Here is a 23032-nt window from a genome sequence, read left to right as displayed (position 1 = left end):
ACTCATCACATCAATTTGAACCTTAGTACAAACATCACTTAATATAGATGTTCAAATAACTCAGTAGCCAACAACATACATAGTAACAGGGTTCAAAAGCATACATAGTTCGAGATGTTCACATAGTAACAAGACCTCAGAACAAACATCACATAACCCAGATGTTCACATAACTCATTCCACTCATGTGTTTCCACTGGCAGTAAAAAAAGACATCCATCCAGAATGGTTTCTTGGGCCACCAGAAGTAGAAGCACCAGAAGTTGAAGTTCTCGGGGTAGAGAATGGTCTTTGATAGCTTGCAGTAGCAGAACTTCCACCCCTAGCAGTTCTTACAGCTGGGGGCAGTGATCTTGCAGCTGGGGGCTGTGATCTTGCAGCTGGAGGTGATCTTCCTGCTGAGGGCTATGATCTTGCAGGTGCCTTGCAAAAAAAACTTGTAGTTAGTCAAACATGATATTTACTAAAAAATACAAAAAATTTAAACTAGAGTGGCAAGGGGATTACCACATGCTTATTCTTCCTCATAGCCAACTCTGGTTTCAAAGGTTTCTTGCAGTTGGTGTACCTATGGCCTTGGAGCCCACAATTACTTCATGTTATAGTTGCCATTCTAGAAGTGTCCTTTGGCTTTGGAACTTCAAACCTGCCTTTTATTCTCTTTTCTTTCTTCCTTCCTCTCTTCACATGGAAGTCAGGTGGATCTATGTTTGGTCCAGGAGTCTTTGTCCAATCATGTTCACCAGGAACAAGATATATCATAGGTTCATATGATGCCAGATACGTAGGTTTTTTGAAGAATTTGGAAACATAGTCCTCTAGAAACCTTTTTGCCTTATTAATTGCTGATATAGCATGGTTGCATGGCATGCCAGACAGGTCCCACTTTCTGCAACCACATGTGTACTATTCCAGGTTAACTGGATGAGTTTGCTGCCCACTGGTCACTTGCCATATATTAACACCAACTTGAATTGGTTTGCAAAATCTGGCCCTTTCCTTTTCCACCTCCAGCTTTTCAGCATAATGAGGTGTGATCTCCCACATAGCTGCTTTTCCTCTCTCTCTATTCCTATGCCACCTCACCATTTGCTTGTCCTTAATACCATCAACCATTGTCCCAATAGGTTTTTTCCTGGAATCTAAGATGTACTTGTTGAACACCTCTGACAGGTTGTTAACAACCAAATCTGTCTTGCAGTTAGTGTCAAAAGCATGTCTGGCCCATGTGTGTTTTGGTATTCCACTCAGCCACTTCCAAGCTTCCTCACTCTGATTTTTTAGATCATTCATTGCAATGTTATATTTGTGTTGGTTATAAGCATAGCTGGCATTATCCATACATTTCTTAAGGTCTCCCCCCCTAAACCCAGCATTCTGGAAATTTGCATATAGGTGTCTAAGGAAAAATCTTTGATGGCAATTTGGAAATACTTGATTTACTGCATTTAGTAGCCCCTGTTCACATAATATAACATACTAAGCTACTGGAGTATTGATGCCACTGAGCTACTGGAGTACAACATAAATATAAACATGGAGATGCATGCATACCTTCTGTCTACCAGACATGATTGTGTAAGGGCCAAATTTCCCATATTCACCTCCTATACATATCTTGAGCTGGTGTAGAAACTAACACCAGTTTGCCGTGTCCTCTTGTCCAACTATAGCAAATGCTAGTGGAAATATGTAGTTATTTCCATCTCTCCCAATGGCAGCTAGGATTTGAGCACCAATATTCAGTTCAATAAAGCACCCATCAACACCTAATTTAACAAGAAAGCAACATTTAAAGTAAACATCTATGATTCAGAAGGTGTGATCTACAAGCATTCTATGGAAAGGAAATAAACATGTTACTAACCAATGAATGGCCTGCATCCATTGAGAAATCCCTCTCTTGCTCCATTTATGCAGAAGAACATAGCATGAAACCTTGGTCCAGGATGTGGTCTTTTAGTTGTAGGTTTTGGAGTTACTGTTGCCACAACAACTCTACTTCGAGGGTTTGTATCGATGATGGTTTGAGCATAGTCCCTCAACCTGGGATACTCTGCTTGTGCTCTCCTAATACAACTTCCAAAACAAGGTTCCTGGCCCTATAGGCCATGTGCCTGGGCACATCAACACCATAGTTCTCCTGGCAGTTGTCAATCATAGTGGCTATGCTAGTGCTTGGATCAGATCTGAACAATGACTCATAGGTCTTTGCAAGCCACTTTGCACTAACCCTAGATGACTTTGTACTGCTAGGGCATGTGTGTTGCAGCCTCATCTTCTTAATAGCAAATGTATTTTCCCCTTTGATAACTGCAGCAACTATGCAGAACTGTGACTTCTCATGTTTGCAACATGCAATTATCCTTTTATCTGAGTTTCTGTGGTACCTGAAATTTCTTGCATGTGTAATGTGCAAGCTCAACAATGCTTCTCTGAATTGTTGTTGATTCTTGAAGCAAATGTGTAGACACAACTGCTGATGTGGTTGCTCAAGTTTTTCATTGTACCATATCCTAGGTTTTATTTTCTTGGCCCTACTCTTCCTGCATTTTTGTAGGACAAAAGCTGGTGCCTCAGACACTCCCAGACAATCCTTGGCAGCATGGCCTCTAGTTTGTAGGCCTAAAGATAAAGGTGGCATGGGGATTATTAACCTGAGCATCCAGAACAGAGCCCTCCTTACCAAACACATGTCTAAGTTCTACAACAAAGCTGATATTCCTTGGGTGTCTCTCATTTGGAACACTTATTATGATGGAGTTGTACCCCATGGAACAGTGCTGTGTGGTTCCTTTTGGTGGAGGGGTATCATCAAACTTAATGAAGCTTTCAGGCTACACTGTGAAGTTACCATAAACATGGGAGATTCTGCTCTTTTCTGGTTTGATGCTTGGATTTTCTTGGGCTCATCAGTTCCTCTCAGGGAGAGGTTTCCCAGGCTCTTCTCTTTGTTGACGATAAGGTATCTGTGAGAGATGTTCTCAATACCCCTGATATGTCTGAGCTCTTCCATCTCCCTTTGTCACCAGAAGCAATGGATGAATTGATCATTGTACAGACTCGCCTGCTTGACATGAATACTGATGACAGCATCAATGATTCTTGGTCTTGGATCCCAGGCAAAGGAAAATTTTCTGCCAAGAGCTACTATACAGTGATGCATGCCCGTCTACCTACTGATATGCCGGCCAAATGGATTTGGGAAAGCAGATCAACAATGAAAATCAAGGTTTTTGCGTGGTTAATGCTTAATGATAGGCTCAACACCAGAGATTTGCTGGTTAGGAGGCACTGGAGATCGCCTCAGGAGGACAACACTTGCCCTTTATGTCATGCTCAAGCACATGAAGACAGAGACCATCTATTCTTTACCTATCAATTCAGCTCAAGGGTCTGGAACTACTTGCAGATTCAGTGGCTAGCTGGTTTGTCTCCTTCAGAGTGCCTTATTGCTACCAGGAAAAGCTTTGGACAACCTTTCTTCAAAGAGGTTGTTTACCTAGCTGCCTGGAATGTTTGGTTATTGAGGAATGGACGGATCTTCAGAAATGAGAGGCATACCTTTGCAGCTTGGAGGAGGAATTTCATCCATGATATTACCCTGCTATCCCACATATTCAAGCCTAGTTTAAAACCTTTGTTGTTGCTTTGGATTAATTCTTTGCCCTAGTTGGCCCCTTGTAATTATGTAACTCTGCATGTAATTATGTACATAGGACCATAGGTAAGTAGTCTAACTTTACTTACCAGAACCTTTTTGTTCTTTGTTGCTTGAGTATTAATAAATTACTGTGGGGATGTTGCCTCACAGTTCCCAGTCAAAAAAAGCTGGTGCCTCATGTCCATCATCCTCACTGTCAAACAACAGCCCATGATCTTCTTCTTCTTATGAAGGAATGAAATCAGGTTTCACCTCCTCTAGAACACTAGAATGTGACCTAGTGGTGGGACCTCTCCTAACTTGTAGCTTCTGTCTCTTCCTTGCAGGTTGTTGCATGGGTGGTTCTTCTGCTGCAATAACAATCACCTCTTCCTCCTCCTCCTCCTCCTCCTCCTCCTCCTCAAACAAATCCTCAACCTCTGTGTCACCCTCATAATGTAAGTGTTCCTCTTCTGATTCTTCATCTGAAGCTTCATCTTCATCTTCATCTTCTGCATCAGGAATGATGTACTTCTCCAGGCTAAAAGTGTTGTTATCACTATCATATGCAATCTCCTCATCACTACTCTTATATCCCTCCTGCTCATCTTCCTCCAGCACAACTTTCAGCTTCCCCTTACTGACATTTCTACTCTCTTGTGTGCACAGTATGTTGAGTAGGTTGCATAGTACTTCTGCTGCACTGACTGTGAAAAACTATACCATGATCATCAACAGCAAGAACACCAGGATCACTGAGATCATACACAGCAGGTGGTTCATATAAGACTGTAGCTAATTCATCTACTCTGTGATTGATGTTGCCCTCACTAACAAATCCTGGACTGATAGGTGTTGTTGCCCTCACTAACAAATTCAGAACTAATGAATCCTCATACTGTTTCTTTAGTTCTTGCAACTTGATGTTTGTCTCAATCAGTTCTAGTGCATGCTCTCTCTCAACTCCTGCAGCTATATTCTTCATGTGGTACAGTTCATCACTGAATGTAAATCCTACTGTTTGCATCAGTGGATATATATTCAGAAATGTGACATCTGAGCTGCAAATCTTCCTATCCAAATTGTGCCCAGCATCAAAGTGAATCCTAACATCCCATATATCATCAGCTAACCTATAAGCCACGGCAAAAGTAATTTTTTTTCAGTGCTTTCAGAACACTGACCCTAGCCCTCTGATTTGAACAAACAAAAACAAAAAAATGGTGATACTTACAACACTCCACCCGCTCCACTGGTCCAGTGATGGCTTGTGGTTGGGTTGGCCAACCACATCTCAGCGAGCCGGACTGGTTGTTCCATGGACAGGGGCGCCTCCTCCTCCCCTTCCTCGTCGCCAGTGGAGTTGGGCGAACTGGAGCCGTCCAGACCCACGTGGTCATCGCTCCCGAGGCCAGGAAGGTCGCCGTACCCGCCCACGACACCGTCGCCGCCGCCGGGGGTCGCCGCATCCATCTCCTGAGATTCGCAGGGAGAGAGGAGAGGGAGAGGGGAGAACGAAAGCTAGGGTTTGTGGGGGTCGGGGGGTCCGGCTCGGTTCGACCGAGCCCGCTAAGACCGACCGCGCAGACCTCGTCCTAGTCAGCACACCGGCACGCGCCGATTCGCCAGTGTGTCGCCTGACAGGTGGGGCCGCACGGTCAGATACATGGTCAATACGGGGTTATACGGCTGTCAGTATTTTTTGTAACGATTAAGCCGAATAGTGGTACTAAATTGTGACATGCACGAAGTGTGGTACTGACTCGTTACATGGTACTGAAATGTGGTATCTCCTTGCAATTAACTCCGTCTGGTGAGGTAGGCGGTGGCAGGCGAAGGCCGCGGCGGCGGTGAACAGCAAATGGATCGGGTTGACGGCGAGGGAATGCTTAGCGGAGGAGGTGGTTAGCCCGATCCAACGGCAATAAGGGCGTTCGGACTGAATATCTTCGTGCCACACGTGTGGGCGTTATCAACTCCAACCCTTTTTTATGCCTATTTTAGGCTGCTATTGGAGGTGCTCTAATCCTTAACATAAGGTTTTTTAAGTGCCTTAACATAAGTTTTTACATGCACTGCATATAGCTAGCATATTTTGATTCCATAATTCTTAATTTCTCAAATTGCCACACATACATAAACACATCAACAGTTTCATGTTCATTCTGCGCCTCCCATTTCCACAACGATCTTGCCAGTGGCATGCCCCTCCATGCTCTTAGCCCAGGCCTCCTGCGCTCTGCTCAGCGGGTACCTCGAGTCCACCGTCGTCCTGAGCTTCCCCTGCCTCGCCAAGCCCACCAGCCACTCCATCTCCTCCCTCCTGGGCGCCAGCATCAGCGGCGCCAGCCTCTTCTTGGCGAAGGTCACCTTCTGCAGGATCGACGTGAGCGCGGCGCCGACCCCCGGCGTGACGTCGGCCACCGTGCCGCCGTCGTCGGCCAGGACCGCCTTGAGCGCCGGCCACGGCACCCCCGCCGCGCAGTTCGCCACCGCGTCGTACCTCCTGCCAGACGGGCTCCGAAGGGCCGCGCCCTCGGGCGTCCCGTAGTCCAGCACCTCGTCGGCGCCCAGGCCCCGGACGAAGTCCACGTTGCGGGCGCCGCAGGTGGCCGTGACGTGCAGGCCCGCGAGCTTGGCCAGCTGCACGGCGTAATGGCCCACGCCGCCGGACGCAGCGGTCACCAGCGCGTTCTTCGGGCCGGTCGCGCCGGAGGTCCCGTCGAAGCTGACCCCGGCGAGCTTGAGCAGCTGCAGCGCGGAGCCTCCGGCGGCCGGCAGGCAGGCGCCTTCGACGGCGGACACCTCCGGCGGCCTCGCCACCGTGAGCGACGCCGGCGCCACCGCGTACTCGGCGAGCCCGCCGCCGCTCTGCACAGCACAGGCAACGGGTCTCGAGCGTGTCAGAAGTCAGAACACTAGATTTTGACTGTTGGGTAGTACAGACGGAATGGTAGCGTGGCGTCATGGCGGTGAATGCGTTGTCCTTCCTTACCGGGAAGCTGATTGAGATGACCTTGTCTCCCGGCTTGAAGTTGGTCACGCCGCTGCCCAGCTCCACCACCTCGCCGGCCAGATCGCCCACTGCATTTTGAGTAGTGCCCATGTAAAAGGGTCCGTCAGTCTGTTTTAGTCTGCATTCAAGTCATTTTCCCCTCTCGAACTGTCTATGTTCAAGTCGTTATGTCTAGAATCTGCAACAGCTGCTTGAATCGGCACGGATTTTAGAAGCTTGTTTCGTTTCTGATCCAGCAGCAGAGAACGAACAGTGGAATAAAAAAAGTTCAGTAGAAAGCAGAGCATGGTAGTTGTGACGGGGGGCGGGATCATAATCACTAGCCAAATGACATCGACGAGATTTTATCAGCTATCAAGCCGGCCAGAATCACGCGATTCTCATCTCTATTTTGGCGAATATTGCCGCAACCAAGTCTGAATTGGGTAGCCATGTCCCAGTCTGAAGCTACGCGTAACGTACGTGGTGGTTCAATTACCTGGCGTGAAGGGGAACTTGCCGGGGAGGAAGGGGCGGAGCATGCCCTTCTGGATCTTCCAGTCGATGGGGTTGATGCTGGCCGCCTCCATCTTCAGCAGCACCTCGCCTTTCTTCGGCGACGGCACCGGCACCTCCACATGCTGCGAGTGAAATCCACCACGGACTTCGTCAGTTCCATCAGTGAACACATCGAAGAAGAAGAAGAAGAGATGATTTTCAGTTCAGTTGGGCACATAGAGAGATCGTACCTTGAGGCCTTCTGCTCCTCCGCCATACTTGTCGTACTGCACGGCTCTCATCGTCCTCGGGGTTGCCATGGCAGCGCCGTGTCCCGCGTGAGAGAGAGAGAGAGAGAGAGAGAGAGAAGGAAGGACGAGTGAGAGACTGGTGGGTGGTGTGGTGTGTAATGCGGTGATGCTGATATGGTTGGCCCTTGTGGACGAGACGTGTCCGTTCTCGCAGTACCTGCCTGAACCATCACCAACAACCTTTTTTTTTGTCCAACGTGTCCGGATGCCGCAGAGTGTGCCGTAGTGGTGAGGCCAAATTCACTGTTTTGACCCTTTTATGCACGTTTAGCCGCATCTGACCCCTTTTTGAAAAGTTTTCGAATCTGACCATTTTCCAACCGTCACCCGAGCGGGCGGTAGGCTAGAACACCCTACCGTCACAAGCGCTGGCGGTAGGGACCGGGTCAACGTCGACGGCGCCGTCTGCCTGCTGACGTGGGTAAGTGGCTACCGCCACTGACCGTGGCGGTAGGTTGTCGCTCCCTACCGCCAGATCGGGCGGCGGTAGGTACCTTTCGTGCTTGGTGGCTACGGGCGGGCTCTACCCCACCCACCAGCCCGTTCTTCCTCCTCCCCTCGAGTCGAACAGAGGCGAGCGGCGCCTCTCTCCTCCTCCCGATCCCCTCCCTCAATCTCCCTCTTCCCTTCACCATTTTCGCGGATCTTTGGGGCAAATTGAAGAGGCTGGTAAGCTCGTCCATTCCCTCCAATCAGTTTTCGAAATGCTTTTTTATTTTTGAAGCTATTTTTGGCACTAGGTGCAACCTAGGTTTTGGTGTTGATTTTTTTAATGATGTTTTAGTTGTTTAGTAGTATATGATTTAGTAGTAGGCTTATGAAAGGATGTGTGGGTGAAACCATTGCGAGATATGTGAGGATATGTTGGTGAATGCATATATGTTGGTCAATTTTCTTTTGTTATGTAGATATGAATTGTATGAGAAATTTTTCTGTATGGTGAATGCAAGATTGTGAGGATGAAGGCATTGCAAAATTCTTAGATGGTTAATGCATTGTAAAATTGTGAGGATGATTTTTTTGCAAAATTTGTAGGTGGTTAATGCATAGTGTGAAAATGTGTGTATTTCATATAGATGCTTTTTGTTGTGATGGAGAATGCATACTAATTGTATGGTATTTTCATATTTTGCAGTTTATAATTGAAGATGTTTGGTTTTAGTTTTTTTATTCATATGTATAGACGATGTTGTCTAATAAGTGAAAAAAATTATATATTTGTTAGGATGGCCGAGGATGAGGACAATGGGCGTTTGTATACGGGGCTTGACCTTGCTTTTGGCAAGGACCATCGTGCCCGTGCTATCGAGCGTGGAGAGGTAACAATTTTGAGAAACAATTGTTTTTGTCATTTTCATGCTATTTTTTGAATGAAGGAAGCTTCTGACATATTTTCTCAATTGTTACAGAAACTTGATGTCGTGCGCTTTAGGAGCCACACGACGGAAAACCATATGCAATATGACGTGCGCTACGAGCCGTACTTTGAGCGTGCCGGGCTGCTCCTGTTTGTTCTTCAGTTCAAGCGCGTGCCGCCATCGATGTGCCATTCAGCTCTCACCGCCCTTGTCGATCATTGGCGGCCGGAGACACACAACTTCCATCTCCCTTATGGTGAGCTGACGGTGACGTTGGAGGACTTTGCCATGATCACCGGGCTTCCCATTGACGGCAAGGCTCTCACCGGATGAGTGGACGGCAAGAACTGGCGTGCGAGGGTTACCGCTCTCATCGGTGACTGCTCGCCCTCTCTTAGTGCCCAAGGAAGGACTGACAACAGGACAAACGGCGTCCCATTCCCTTGGCTCCAGCATCATAGGTCGGGATGCCCTGAAGAAGCCAATGAGGAGATCGTGGAGCAGTATGCTCGAGCGTACGTGTGGCACCTCCTATCACAGGTGGTCTTTGGAGACTGCTCTGGAGACGTTGCTCCTTGGATGTTTCTTGACTTCTTGGCCGACTGGGACGAGAAGTACAACTGGGGGTCTGCTGGGCTAGCCTACTTATACCGTCAGGTAACAAATTATGCAAATATCCATTAAGCATGGTAGTATGTTCATGAATTCCTACAAAGAGCACTCCTTCAACTCATATGTTAGTACATTCAACCAGTTTGATTTTTGGGTTGCAGCTCGACGTCACATGTAGGAAAACCACCTCGAGGCCATGCATGGGTGGATGTATTTAGGGCCTCTGGGTCTGGATGTGGGAGCGTTTGCCGGTTGGGCGTCCTGAAAAGCATCCTTCACCACACGTGTGGGTAGGCCTTAATGAAGAAGAAGATGTTTTTCGACTCCCCACCGTGGCATTCTCTTAGGACCGGGTTAGAATTTTTGGAAGCAAGAACAAGTCCTTGTACAAGAATTTCACCAACGAGATGGACAGCCTCACATATCGTCAGGTATACTGATTCAATATTTTCTCTAAGCTTTCATCAAATGCATTGGCCGAACTAATAGCTCTTTGACAGGTTAACTGGAGGCCTTACGAGGAAAATAGGGGTTTCACATTGAACCAGATGTGCACTAGGGACTCCCATCTTTGGCGGATCAGGTGCCCTCTCATACGCATTTATGCTGTCGAGTGGCATCTACCACATCGAGTGGCCATGCAATTTGGTATGAGGCAACGCACCCCACCGGAGCCAGCAAGCACGGGTGGACTTGAGCTTCACAAGTGAGTTACCTAACCGAGGCTATGTTAACCAACAATACAATGTTTCAAATTGTTTCTTATGCATGCTTTGTTGTTGTCATTGTTTGCAGTCAGAACCGAAAGAATAATCAGAATGTGCCTGAGTGGGGACAACACCATGCTAGGTATGTCGAGATGTGGGAGCAGAGGCTCGGTTCTAGAGAGACAGATATGACTTTGGCGGACATGAGGAATTACAAAGAAGCTCATCTAAAATGGTATGACAATGGGAGGCGATTTCGGGTGCGTTTCAGGCCAAGGTGGACCGACGCAGATCTCGCAGATCATGATCCAAACAATGAATCAGACGATGAGTATGACGCCATAGTGAGAAGTACACAAGGTTCTCATAGAGAGTATGCGCCCCTGACTGATAGAGTGGTAAGTCTTGCGAACCTATTTGGAGAGTGGATTCATATTATCTTGATTGTGCAAACTTTTGACCTTACGTTCAATTTTCAGACTTTTGAGCTCAATAGAAGTATCATCGAAGGCTCGAATGCACTAATCCATAACCCCGGGACTCCGAGTCGGATGCTACCTTGAGGGAAACGGTGAAAGTAAGCACTCGAGGTCCTTACTCTGTTGCATTAAAAATGTTTTACTTCACAAGTCTTTTTACTTCATAAGTCCTTACTCTGTTGCATTAAAAATCTTTATCTCTTTGTTGTTGTTGTTGCTGCAGCGTTTCATGAAACGCTGCCGGAAGCTAGTCACCATTCTTGGATGCGCAAGCCCCGGTGCCGTAGATGTGCATGCTCCGAGCACATCGATGGTGCAGGCTAGTGGAGCCGCCGCTTCTTCTAGCCACGACGGTGCTAATACTAGCCACGCCGGTGCTTCTTCTAGCCACGCCGGTGGTGGCAGCGACTTCGGTGAATCTGAGGAGGAAGAGGAGGTGGACTTGCAGGACGACGAAGCCCCGGAAGAGATGAACATGTCACAAATGATGGATGCACCACCGGCCTCCCAAGCAAAAAGGGTTTCTCACCCTCATGATGATCCATTCAGCCCGTCACCTTTCCAAAAGCCGGTTCCTCTTCGCCGCAACAAGACCGTGAGTGAGGGGTGCTCTAAGAGAGGAAGAATGGGATGATGAACTAGTGTTTGGGCATGTTAAACTAGTGTTTGGCCATGTAGAACTATCATGAGCTTTTAGTTTGCTTTGGACTTGAGGACTTTTATTTCAAGTATTATGTTGGACTTGAGGACTTATATTTCTAGTGTTCTGTTGGTCTTGTTTTCTACTATTTGTGCTATATCTATTACATATGATGAACTGCTGTGAAAACTGTGCATATATGATGTTATATGATCTGAAAAAACTGATGTTTGCATGTATGTTCTGTTGCTGGTGTGAGGGCAGGACCCTACCACCATAGTCCCTGGCGGTAGGGTACGCAGTCCTACCGCCGGAGACTATGGCGGTAGGGTCCTGCCCTCACACCAGCCACTAGAAAAGGATAAGGTACACCCCCCACACACACACCCACCCATTCAGCATCTTTCCTCCCCGAGCTGGTCTTCTATTTTTCACCTCTCTCCCCATTAAAGCCCTCCCAAATCCATCTTCATTCTTTGAGATTTGTCCGGTGGATCCGGACTATTTTCATCTTTGAAGGTATCTCTATCACCCCTCTCACTTTTGTTGGTTGGAATCATATCATTTGGTTGCATTGTTACCTTTGTTGCAAACCCTAGTTTTAGTCATTTTGTGTTAAATGAACTATCAAGTTCATTTCTAAGGTTATATATGTGCTTACTATAGTGCCAAGTTAGTGGATCTGACACTTCATAGTAGAAACTAGGGTTGTGGTTAGGGTTAGTGCTTAGGGTTATGCTAATGACTTAAGTTTGTGTCATCTTGTGTTAAATCAACTATCAAGTTGATTTGTAAGGTTATATATGTGCTTACTATGGTGCCAAGTTAGTGGATCTGACACTTCATAGTACAACTAGGGTTGTGGTTAGGGTTAGTGCTTAGGGTTATGCTTATGATGCATTTGGTTTTAGGGTGTGAGAAGACCAAATGTGGGGTGGGGGTTAGTGCTTAAGGTTATGCTTACGATGACCGTTATAGTTACCCCTCGACTTGTAGGATGGCACCGATCATCTTCTTTGAGACTTCCACGGAGGCGGCGGCAAAGCGTGAACGCGAAGTCATTGAGGAAAAGATGAAGCTGTGGGTCGAAGCCGTTGATGCGTTGAATGCGGCTTGTAGTGACTTTTCAAAATACTATGTGAGCGAGTGTGACGATGACAAAGTTGCGTTCTATGAAGCTAAACAGAAAAACATAAGCAAGCTCAAGAAGGAAGCGAAATTTCATAGACGTGCTCTTGCAAGGCAAATCGCATTGTGCGGTAAAAGGGATGAAGTGCATGAGATGGACTTGAAAAACCCCGGCCAGATCATTGATTGGCTAGTCAGGCAACCATCTTTCCTGATAGCTAGTCGGGCTTCTCGTTGGGCTTGGGTCCGTGAAAGAAATGATGTCATTTGCTGCAACCCGGGGCCGTACGACAAAGATGTCGTATTGATGGACGAATAGAGTGGGTTGAAACACATGATCTTCTAGTGTCATTTGGACTATAATGACATGTACCCTTATCATTTATGTAACCCATGTCATTTGAATTTTTACTTATGTTATGTAAGCCAATACATTTGAATTCGATCTTATGTTATGTACCTTATGTCATTTGAACCACTAAGAACTTTGTGTCTTAGGTCATTATAAATAAGTTATGCTTTGTGTTTGTCTTGTATCATTTGACCCTAGTTTTGGTTTTTTTCAATTCAATGTAGCATGGAAAAAAGGACCCCGGAGGTGCAGATAGCATATGAGAAGTGTGAAGTAGAACGATGCCGTAGGATGCTGAGGGAGCTTCGAAAATGGATTAACAGTTGTGAAGAGGAAAACGCGGCTATGAGTGATTTCAACAAGTATGTGTTCTGTGAGTTCCTTGAAGAGCTTGAGAGAGAAAAATGGAAGATAGTTAATGAGTTGCAGGAGAAGGAAGATGAGTGTAGATGGACTTTGGCAATGGAGATAGCGTTCTCCGTAAGCATTGACGAATTTGAGGAGGTGGACATGGCAAAGCCCGGACTGATCATTGGATGGGCAATCAAACAAGGAGTGTCGGAGAAACCAACCCGACGTGCACGATGGGCCTGGTCCCGCGAGGAAAAGGGTTCCATGATCCATTGGGCGGGTTCTGCACAGTATGAACCAAAGCCTAATCCAAAGCGTGCTGCACTAATCGAACGTATTAAGCAGGTTAGGGCCTCTCTTCCGACTTATTAGGGGCTCCTTTACGGGTACTTAGGATGCTACCGGGCATGATGTGTGTCATTTGAACTATCGAACATGACATGTGTCATTTGAACTATGTACCGGATGTTGCTTCTTATTTGAATTATCGGACATGACATGTGTCATTTGAACTATGTACCGGATGTTGCTTCTTATTTGAATTATCGGACATGACATGTGTCATTTGAACTATGTATCGGGTCTTGCATCTCACTATATATCGGAATTGTACACATTGTTTTTCGACTCCCATCTCTAACTAGTAGCTGTTTTGCAGGGATCAATACCTACCGCCACTGCCCCAGGCGGTAGGCCACCACACCCTACCGCCAGAGCCTGTTGCGGTAGGGTCCTGCGCCCCCGACTAGACCAAGTGTCTGGCTCTGCGCGCGAGTACCTGGGTGCGAGTACCTTGGCCTACCGCCACATGCTCTGGCGGTAGGACACCACAACCTACCGCCACAGGCTATGGCGGTAGGGTCCCTTTCTATTGCACCCCCACCAGACAAGTGTCTGGCTCAGCGCGTGAGTTGGGGGGGCTACCGCCACTGCCCCCGGTGGTAGGCTTCCACACCCTACCGCCTTAGACTATGTCGGTAGGGTTGAATTCTCTACAAAATGAAAAATAGGCAACATGTTAGACAAAGTAGATAACTAAACAAACAACAATCATATATAGCTGACAATATTTCAGTAACAAATAGTTCAACACTAAAGATCACAGATAGTTCATACATAGTGGAACAAATAGTCTCAAGCATCGCAATATCATCAAATATCCGGCATACGAAATACCATCGAACAGTCATAGACATACAACTTCAATACATGCATCTAAAGATCACTACGGAAACATGGGCCCTTTTCCCTTCTTGTAACGCGACTCATCCTCCTCTTGTAACATCACGAGCTCTTGCAAGCTGCCCTCTCTTCTTCACGAGCAGCCTTCTCTTTGCGTGCCCTCTCCTCCTCGCGTTTCTTTTGTTCCATCTTCTCCTTCTGACGACGCTCTTCATCCAAGCCTCTCTGAAAAGCTTCTTGGAACAGCCGTTGCCTCCTAAGACAATCTCGATATTGGTCCTTTTTGACATCCTCTGGAACATGTTGATCTATCCATGTGAAGTACTTGCAAAGAGGAGGTGGTGACTGCATAGGATAAACAAATTTGTTGTTAGGATTATGAGTTGAAGTTGGACAAAATTTGAGATTACTCTTTGACCATACCGGTGGTACGTCATAGGCGTTTGTTGGCAGCGCCCGATCATGTGCATAGTTGGGACACACAAAGAATCTTCTCCCTTCCGTCCATGACTTCTTGCGGTCGGTGGACACCTTCACCTTGCAAACATCCCCACACCAACATGATGGAGTTTTCATATCTTTTTCCTTCACCTCGTCCAGCTTGGCCTTTTGCCACTTGTTCGGCATGTCTTCACGATCAGCACACGACGGCCTCGTCATGGAACCGGATGAAGCCATGCCTACAAAATAAGAGTGGTTGTTAGTAAAAGATATCAACATAATGAATAGAGGAAAATGAAATAAGAGTGATTACACAAAACAACAAGTACCATTCATATTATTTCAACCATCCGGATTAAGCAAAACGTCAATAGGCCTTCCTCTATCGATCCTCCTCGTCCTAGTAGGACCGGAAGCACGACCACCTCCACCGGCGCCTCTAAGACTCGCCAGTCCTCCACACCCACCAATAGCAGTCCCTCCTCGTGCACTACCTCTAAGACTAGTCCGTCCTCCACGGCCACCAGTCCAACCTCCTCGTGTGCCACCGGAACCTCCACTACGAACACCCATTTGGCTAGAGCTCGTGTTGGCATCGGTCCTTGGTTTTTTGGTGCATGTCCTAACATTGTGTCCCGGATCGTCACATTGTCCACGGTTGTTGATGTCCGGTGGCTCCATGAAATGATCGCTACCAAACTGTTTCATTCCGGTGTAACCAGCTAGATCATCCATGTCACTCCTAGACCTCTTCTTCCTTCTTCTTCCCTTTGTAGGAACCATGAGTTCAGGGTCAGGCACGATATGTGGGCCATCATACTCAGGCCACTGTGACTGGTCAAGGAAAGGATGAAATCGAGGCGCCCATGTCAACCTCATGGCTTCCAATGTGAACTCCTACAACCACACGGTCCTCCCATCAGAAACATGCAAGTTTCTCGCCTTGGCCGCCGTCATCAAATGCAAGCACGGCCAGTGGTACTTATGAGGCCTCTCACACTAACACCACCGGTTCTTGAGGTCCACCTTATACCCAACACCGCCGTAAGCCACACCGTCTCGTGTTGTGCCACCTGGCTCGTCCACTTGGTAGATCATTTCTTTCTCGTTGAATCTAATGATTTGTTGATGCAAGGGCTTCCCTGCTTGAAACCTCAACCAATCATCAACCTTGTCGGGATACTATTTTTTCTCACCTATCCATTTGGCGGTGGTTTCGGAATGCCTAAGAAAATACTCGTTCAGCTTGAAGAAGGTGTATTTCAGTATTGCAGTCACCGGCAAAGAACGGACGCCCTTAAGCACATTGTTGAAGCATTCAACCATGTTGCTCGTCATGTCACCATATCTCCAACCTCCGTCATCGTAAGCGTGTGACCACTTATGCTTCTCCCCATAATTCCTTTCCAAGAATGCTCTTCCACCTTTGTTCTTTGCCAAAGCCTTGAAGAGTTTATCATACCGGATTTTGAATGAACTGATGGTGATTGCCACACAAACATGGGTAAGGTCTTTGCAAAACTCCTTGCTCTTGCATGCCCGGTAAAAGTTCGCCACGAAATGCCTCATGCACCATCGGTGATGAAGCTTTGGAAGCCCAGGAATGACAACTTCTATGGCTTTGAGAATGCCATGGTGCCGGTCCGATATAATGCATACCTGCCTCTTCCCAATCACCTTGGTCCTCACATTCCCCATGAACCACTCCCAATTGTCGTCATGCTCGGAAGGAACTAAAGCAAAAGCCACCGGCAACACGTTATCATTGGACGAATGAGCCATTGCCACCATTAGTGTGCCCTTGTATTTGCCGGTCAAGAAAGTGCCATCTATAGACAACACCGGACGATAATGCTTAAATGCCTCGATGCATTGCCCAAAACTCCAGAAGGCACGATGAAACACACCGTCAATGTCCTTAACCCCATGCCGCATGCCTGGGTTCTTATGTGCAATGGCTCCCAACATCCTCGGAAGAATACTGTATGCGGCCGCATAATCACCATGCAACATCCTAATAGCATTTGACTTGGCCTTCCATACCTTCCCATAGTTGACCTTGTATCCGTACATTTTTTTCAACAATTCTCATCAGAAACTTCACCTTCACGGTTGGGTCATGGGATATCTCATTCAATAATTTGTAGCCGAGAAACTCTGACGTGAGTTGACGGTGGCCCTTGCTTCGGCCAGCTTTGTCTGGAGGTATGCACTCGTGAGTAGCTACACAACTTTTCAACTCCCATTGCCCCGTTTCATGAATTTTTCTTCCACGAACCTTCCATTTACATCCTTCTTTGTCACACTTCACGGTGTACCTCACCTCTTGGTTAGAATGACCAACAACAAATGACCTATGGTTCCGAATGGCGTAGTCACTCAACCACATCTTAAAATCTTGGAAGCACCCAAACTTGATGCCTTTTTTCAAATGAGCATTCTCGTCCTCATCCTTCGGCCTTGGATCGCCGACTCTCGGGCACGGTGTTGGTTCAACCAACACCAGTCTCATGCCACCATCAACAATGGCATGGTCGGCAAGGCTAAGATCACAAAACAATGGGGGTCCTCTTTCCTTGCCGTGCACCTCCTTGAAGAATTGATTTTCTTGCACCGTGAATCCATCTTCGTCCAAATCTTCCTCAGGACCCTCATCATTAGAGCCATAACCACACATACGGTTATGAGGGAGGCTATGATTCATGTCTTGTTGATGGACAATGACATCCAAGTTACCTATTGGATTGTAATGAATCTCTTCTTCTTCCGCATAAGCATCATCATCATCAACATGAGCCATATCATGAATCTCCGGGTCTTGAATTACTATGGATCTATCATTCATCTCCGCTTCATTTGATTGACTACTTGGTGGTTGGCTACAAGAATTGGGGACATACACCTCGACCCTAGCATCATGTATTGGGGAGGAGGCATGCCGGTTCAAGTCAATTTGTAGCAGAGAAGCATCAACCTTGGTGGCAAATAATTCAAGTGAGTTGTCTTGTGATTGCTCTACTTTACCCTTGTACACCTTCCAATGCAATTCTGAGGTGATAGGCCTACTCTTCAACCGAGACTTCACCCCCACTCCAACATCATACCTTCCAATAAGTTTAACCTCATCACTTGGGTCCATCCAATGTAACACACTTCTAACTTTCACAACTACATCATCATAGGTTGGGTATACTCAAATACCATGTGTTCTTCCCCTTCATCGTCATTGCCATTCATAAATGTCTCCTTATCCAAATAATGGAGATTCACGAGACTACCCATCTAAATAAATTTTAGAAAATGTCAACGATAGGCGGCAACATAATATGGGACAATATCCATTGTGCAACCCATGGATCGATAAAAGTTCTATGCAATATATTTAAGCAACAAAACAAATAACAACTAAAGAACAAAATATCATGGCTTAACCCTAACAACTAAAAAATGACTTTGCTTAACACTAACCCTAACCCTAGAAATAACCAAAACAATAACCATAGATCTAGCTACAAACAACAAAGTTAGCACACTACACATGGTCAATCACACATATAAAACCCTAGATCTAGATCTACCATCCATCATATCCATTGATTTCACACAAAAAGTAGCACAACTAGGGTTTGCATAAAAGGAATCAATGCCATCAAGTAAGTTGATTCCAACCAACCAAAAAGAAGAGAGTGGGTGAGGTACCTTGAGTGATGAAAATGGCCTCAATCCACCGGAGAAAACTCAAGCAATGGAGATGAATTTGATGGAGCCCTAGGATGGGGGAGAGAGGGGGAGAGGGACTCAGCTCGGTGAAGAAAGGATTTGGGGGCGAATGGGTGGCTTGTGGGGCCCACCAAACCCCCAGCCATTGGTTTTGTGCATTCATCACCCTACCGCCACTGTCTCTGGCGGTAGGCCGCCTAGCCCTACCGCCATGGTCAGTGGCGGTAGCCACTTATCCACGTCAGCAGGCAGACGGCGCCGTCGACGTTGACCCGGTCCCTACCGCCAGCGCCTGTGGTGGTAGGGTGTTCTAGCCTACCGCCAGCTCGGGTGGCGGTAGGAAAAGGGTCAGATCCGAAAAACTTTCCAAAGAGGGGTCAGATGCAGCTAAACGTGCGGAAAATGGTCAAAACAGTGAATTTGGCCTAGTGGTGACGCTGCCCATGTTTTGCCAGTGTTTTTCCTTTCTTTCGTTGTTTTCCCCTGCCTGTGTGCATGCTTAACACTTCACCATCTTTTTTTCATGGTAATACATGTCTCATTCATATTATAAAGATCAAAGTACAAGTCACGTAAGAACTGACATGACAAAACTGAAAAGATAGCAGAACATCTCTGAGCTTCAAACCAACGCCCGTCACCTGCCTCTGACACCACCATAGCAGCCACTGAAGAAAAGAATGACGAATCACCTCCTCACCCGAGCTCGACGCGGCTCCATCGCTGATATGCAGCTTTGCGGACCTCCAAGGTGGCTCACCAAAAGTGAAGCCATTGCCGTTGAATGAATCAGACCGGGGCAACACCCTGGACACGCCGTCGAACTCCAGATCTGGCACCCCACCACGACTAAGATGCCGAATGAGGAAACCATACCTGCCATCCACGAACCACGAACCCAGCACACGTTTCGTCTTGTCATCGATGCAGACCACAATCTGCATCCGCTCCTGGACTACCTCCCAAGCTCCGCGTCGGCGCTGGAGCAAATGCCGTCGCAATGGCAGAGCCCGAGGACACTGGTCCACCATGAGGATGCCGCCGCCGCCATGCCATCCTTGCTTGAACAGACTGGTTTCCAAATTCAACCCCAACCATAGGACCGAAGGCCTCGTCAGGGATGGATCCGAAGAATCTTAATTCAGCGCCGTCATCCTCGCCGCCGAAGCCAAGACGATGAACAACCTAAAAACCTAGACTACGAGAGAGTAAAACGATCCACACGCATGGATCCGGCGACCCCCCTCACCACCTACGATCGAGGTCGCCGGCGGAGTGGAGCTGCCGGAGGGCGGCATTAGAAGATTGGCCTTCTGGCGGTGGCTAGGGTTGCAGCCGCCAGGATCCCGTTCGTTGCAACCCCGTTCCATGGACTCGGTCGTTGCAACCCCGTTCTCATCGTGTTTTCACCTTCCCTGTTGAAATTGATTAAGGGCAGCCCGGTGCATGTAGCTCCCGCTTGCGCAGGGTCCGGGGAAGGGTCCGACCACTTTGGATCTATTGTACGCAGCCTTTCCCTACATTTCTGCAAGAGGTCGTTTCCAGGACTTGAACCCGTGACCTCATGGTCACAAGGCAGCAGCTTTACCACTGCGCCAAGGCTTCCCTTCCCTATTGAAATTGATTAGCTATTTAAAATTATATGCTTAAAACATTACGATTGGTACTGTAATGTGAGGATTGTCCTCAAGAGCACCGAGAAGGACTACATCCTACTGCATGCTTTCAATATTATCCCGCTGATGCTATGGATGATGAAACCCACATCCTTCGATCTAAAAGCTAGAATTCCGTCATGGCCAAAGTGCAATATGCTTTCTTTCATAAGAACTGAACTTCAAAACATTTGGATAGTTATGTGATATTCTTGAAACTGATTTTTTTTCAAGAACAAACAAAGGCTGAAAGATATGAGATATCCAAAGGAATGTTTGCTTACAAGTTTAACCAAAGTGTTCACGATTCTTAAGACTGATATGAGTGGGATCCACAAGAACACTAGTCATATGATGATGGTGAATAAAACGAAAACCTAGAGAAGAACGGGATCCGGAGGGTGTTAGTGAGACTTACACACCTAGGAAGTTTGGGACTAACGCCACTCATAAAATTGGGTACTTCTTCTATGATTATGAGAAATATTGAAAGTAAAATTGTAAGAAGTATGAAGGCAAAAAGAAAGAAGACCGGTAGGTCCACTTCAGGTATGAAGTTCATACAAGTTACACATGTATAGACGGCTGGTCAAATGTGTAATTCTTAGGAAATGTGATTAAATTGATAGTATTTTATTATTTTTTGATATTGTGACTAAAAGTTGATCACAAGGACACCAGTTCGATTGCATACTTTTGCAACTTGATGCAAGAACTACTACGGCCTAAAAGACTAGCTAGTAATGAGGTATAGATACGCGCTGGGAACAAAGTAAAAGTTACTATGCTAACCATCAACATATTACCTCTTTATTTATCTTCATAATTTATTTGAAAATTTAGTAAATTGATACTACAGTCTAGTCTAGCCTATTGCATCATGTTTTTTGTAAAGGGGTTGCTCATAAAAGAACAATTGTTGTTTGATGTTATGAATGATGTAAAGGCCATACATCATTGTGAATGAGATGTATGTTATGGATCTTGATGATAGTATTTGACATCCATAACACTGATACTACATATCGCAAGACTAAAAGAATACCACATATGTGTGACACTACATTTGGTCGCATTGAAGAAACCCGCATGGAGAAATTCCATGATGAAGGATTTTGAAGTAATTTGACTAAATAATCATCTAACACTTACAACTTTTTCTAAAAGAGAAATTACTAAAGTATTATTCACATGCCATAAGGAACGATCAATGAACTTATTGGCAATGAAATCACATGCGGATTCAATTTACTAGTAAAGTTCATTCTGTGGCCTTGTTTATTTCAGCTTTGATTATATTCGAAACACATGTGGATTCGCTTCGCTGGCAAAACTGGTTTGCAGATTGTGCTTTGCCATACACTTTGAGTTCATAGCTAAAACAAACTTGGCCTGAAAATGGCACAAATTCAGATTCTACTTCACTAGCAAAACTGATTTGATACAGTTGTTTATTTCAGCTTATAGATTTGGCTTCATTAGCAAAGCTAAATTTGGACCTAAGTCTCAAACGAATTAGATATTTGTTCTAGATTCTAGATTTAGCTTCTTTGGCAAAGTTGAATCTAGTCCAAAAACTCAAATAGACAGAGCCTTCGTCCCATTCGAACCGCCAAAACAATGGGTGTGATGTGATCGCGGCCTCAATTTATGCACTGATCATATCAAGACGTATGCAAAGAGTATATGGCACATGGTGCAACTGAGAACTTACCACTTGTATAGAGCATATCAATAATCAAATTGTGTCTACGCAAAAGTTAATTAGCACTAATTTTATGTTAGTCGTTGATTATTACAAGACGCCTTTTCAATTCCAAGTAAGAGATGCACATGTTGTGAACTTATCACTAAACCCAACTTGCAAGATCTATTTATCAACGATGAAATTTGTACCCTAAAATTTTCTTTAGATACATTATACCAAATAATACAATAGAAACCACTATTAAGATATTGAAAAAATGCTACGCTTTAGAGATCTTCACCATGGCAGTTAATCTTAATCAAATATATGAGACACATGTATATAAACACAAATATGTTGTGAACACTATCTAATTTATGCAATTGCCAACATTCAACCTAAACAAAAAGATATCACAATTGAAAGAACATGCGGTGCCCCCATGTTTGGTTTTGGTAATTGATTACAATCTCTATGGACTAATGGTTGCCTTGAGTTATATTTGAAGGATTTGTCCATAGGCATTTCTTGAAGTCCATGTGTTGGTTTCAAGGAGTTTAAGTGGTGACCAAGGTGTTATTAAGGAATTATCCAAAGATTGGTCATGTGAGAGTTGAGCTTATTGCAAGCATGTCTTGGAGAAGAAGATTGTGTGATCATTCATGTATATCTTCAAGACATCATCCAAATGAAGAGAGTTGAAAAGATTCATGGTTGATCAAGACTAAGTCAAGAGTGAATCAACTTGATCAACTCACAAAGCGTAGAACATGTACCGAGAGGGATCAAGCGATCCCATGGTGTGGTAAGCATTGTCAATTACGCTTTGTGTACTAACCCATGATCTTCGTGAGAGTTCTTTGTGGGGTTAGGTTGCGGTGTGCAAGTTCAAGTGAAGCATCATGAAGAGATCAAATGCTTGAAGCTTGCCGTCCATTGTGGTGACAATGGACTTGTGAAGATGTTGCGGTGTGCAAGTTCAAGTGAAGCATCATGAAGAGATCAAATGCTTGAAGCTTTCCGTCCATTGTGGTGACAATGGACTTGTGAAGATGTGCGGAAGAGTGGCTCACCCATAGTGGAGCATGGGGGAGCAATCAACTAGTCTTCATCGAGCCAACGCAACCAAGAAAGGTGGTCCAACTTGAGGGAGTCAAGATCGTCATCATCTAGCTCAAGTGGACCATGTGCAAGGCAAAGGTTTGCTCTTGATAGGTTTTCTATTTTACCGGTCTCATGATGGTAGTTGGGAGACCGGGTTATAGGATCGATT

At 45.9% G+C, this 23032-nt stretch overlaps 1 protein-coding gene across 1 annotated transcript; it reads right to left on the bottom strand.

Moving 5' to 3' along the window:
- Positions 1-5661: 5661 nt before the first annotated feature.
- LOC123122034 (chloroplast envelope quinone oxidoreductase homolog) lies at positions 5662-7557 on the bottom strand. The gene is made up of 4 exons (XM_044542157.1): positions 7388-7557; positions 7138-7279; positions 6639-6727; positions 5662-6514 (listed from the first exon to the last, which is right to left on the bottom strand). The coding sequence occupies exons 1-4, from the start codon at positions 7454-7456 to the stop codon at positions 5804-5806; spliced, it is 1011 nt and encodes a 336-aa protein (XP_044398092.1). The 5' UTR covers positions 7457-7557; the 3' UTR covers positions 5662-5803.
- Between the last annotated feature and the right edge of the window lie 15475 nt (positions 7558-23032).

The sequence above is a fragment of the Triticum aestivum genome, chromosome 5D (genome assembly GCF_018294505.1).
Source record: "Triticum aestivum cultivar Chinese Spring chromosome 5D, IWGSC CS RefSeq v2.1, whole genome shotgun sequence".
NCBI lineage: Eukaryota > Viridiplantae > Streptophyta > Magnoliopsida > Poales > Poaceae > Triticum > Triticum aestivum.
This window is presented reverse-complemented; position numbering and strand designations above follow the sequence as displayed.

Coding starts and splice junctions, on each gene's coding strand:
- LOC123122034 (XM_044542157.1), bottom strand. CDS start 7,456: ATGGCAACCCCGAGGACGATGAGAGCCGTGCAGTACGACAAGTATGGC. Junction 7,280..7,387: donor GAGGAGCAGAAGGCCTCAAG/GTACGATCTCTC, acceptor TTTCACTCGCAG/CATGTGGAGGTGCCGGTGCC. Junction 6,515..6,638: donor TCATCTCAATCAGCTTCCCG/GTAAGGAAGGAC, acceptor TGTGCTGTGCAG/AGCGGCGGCGGGCTCGCCGA.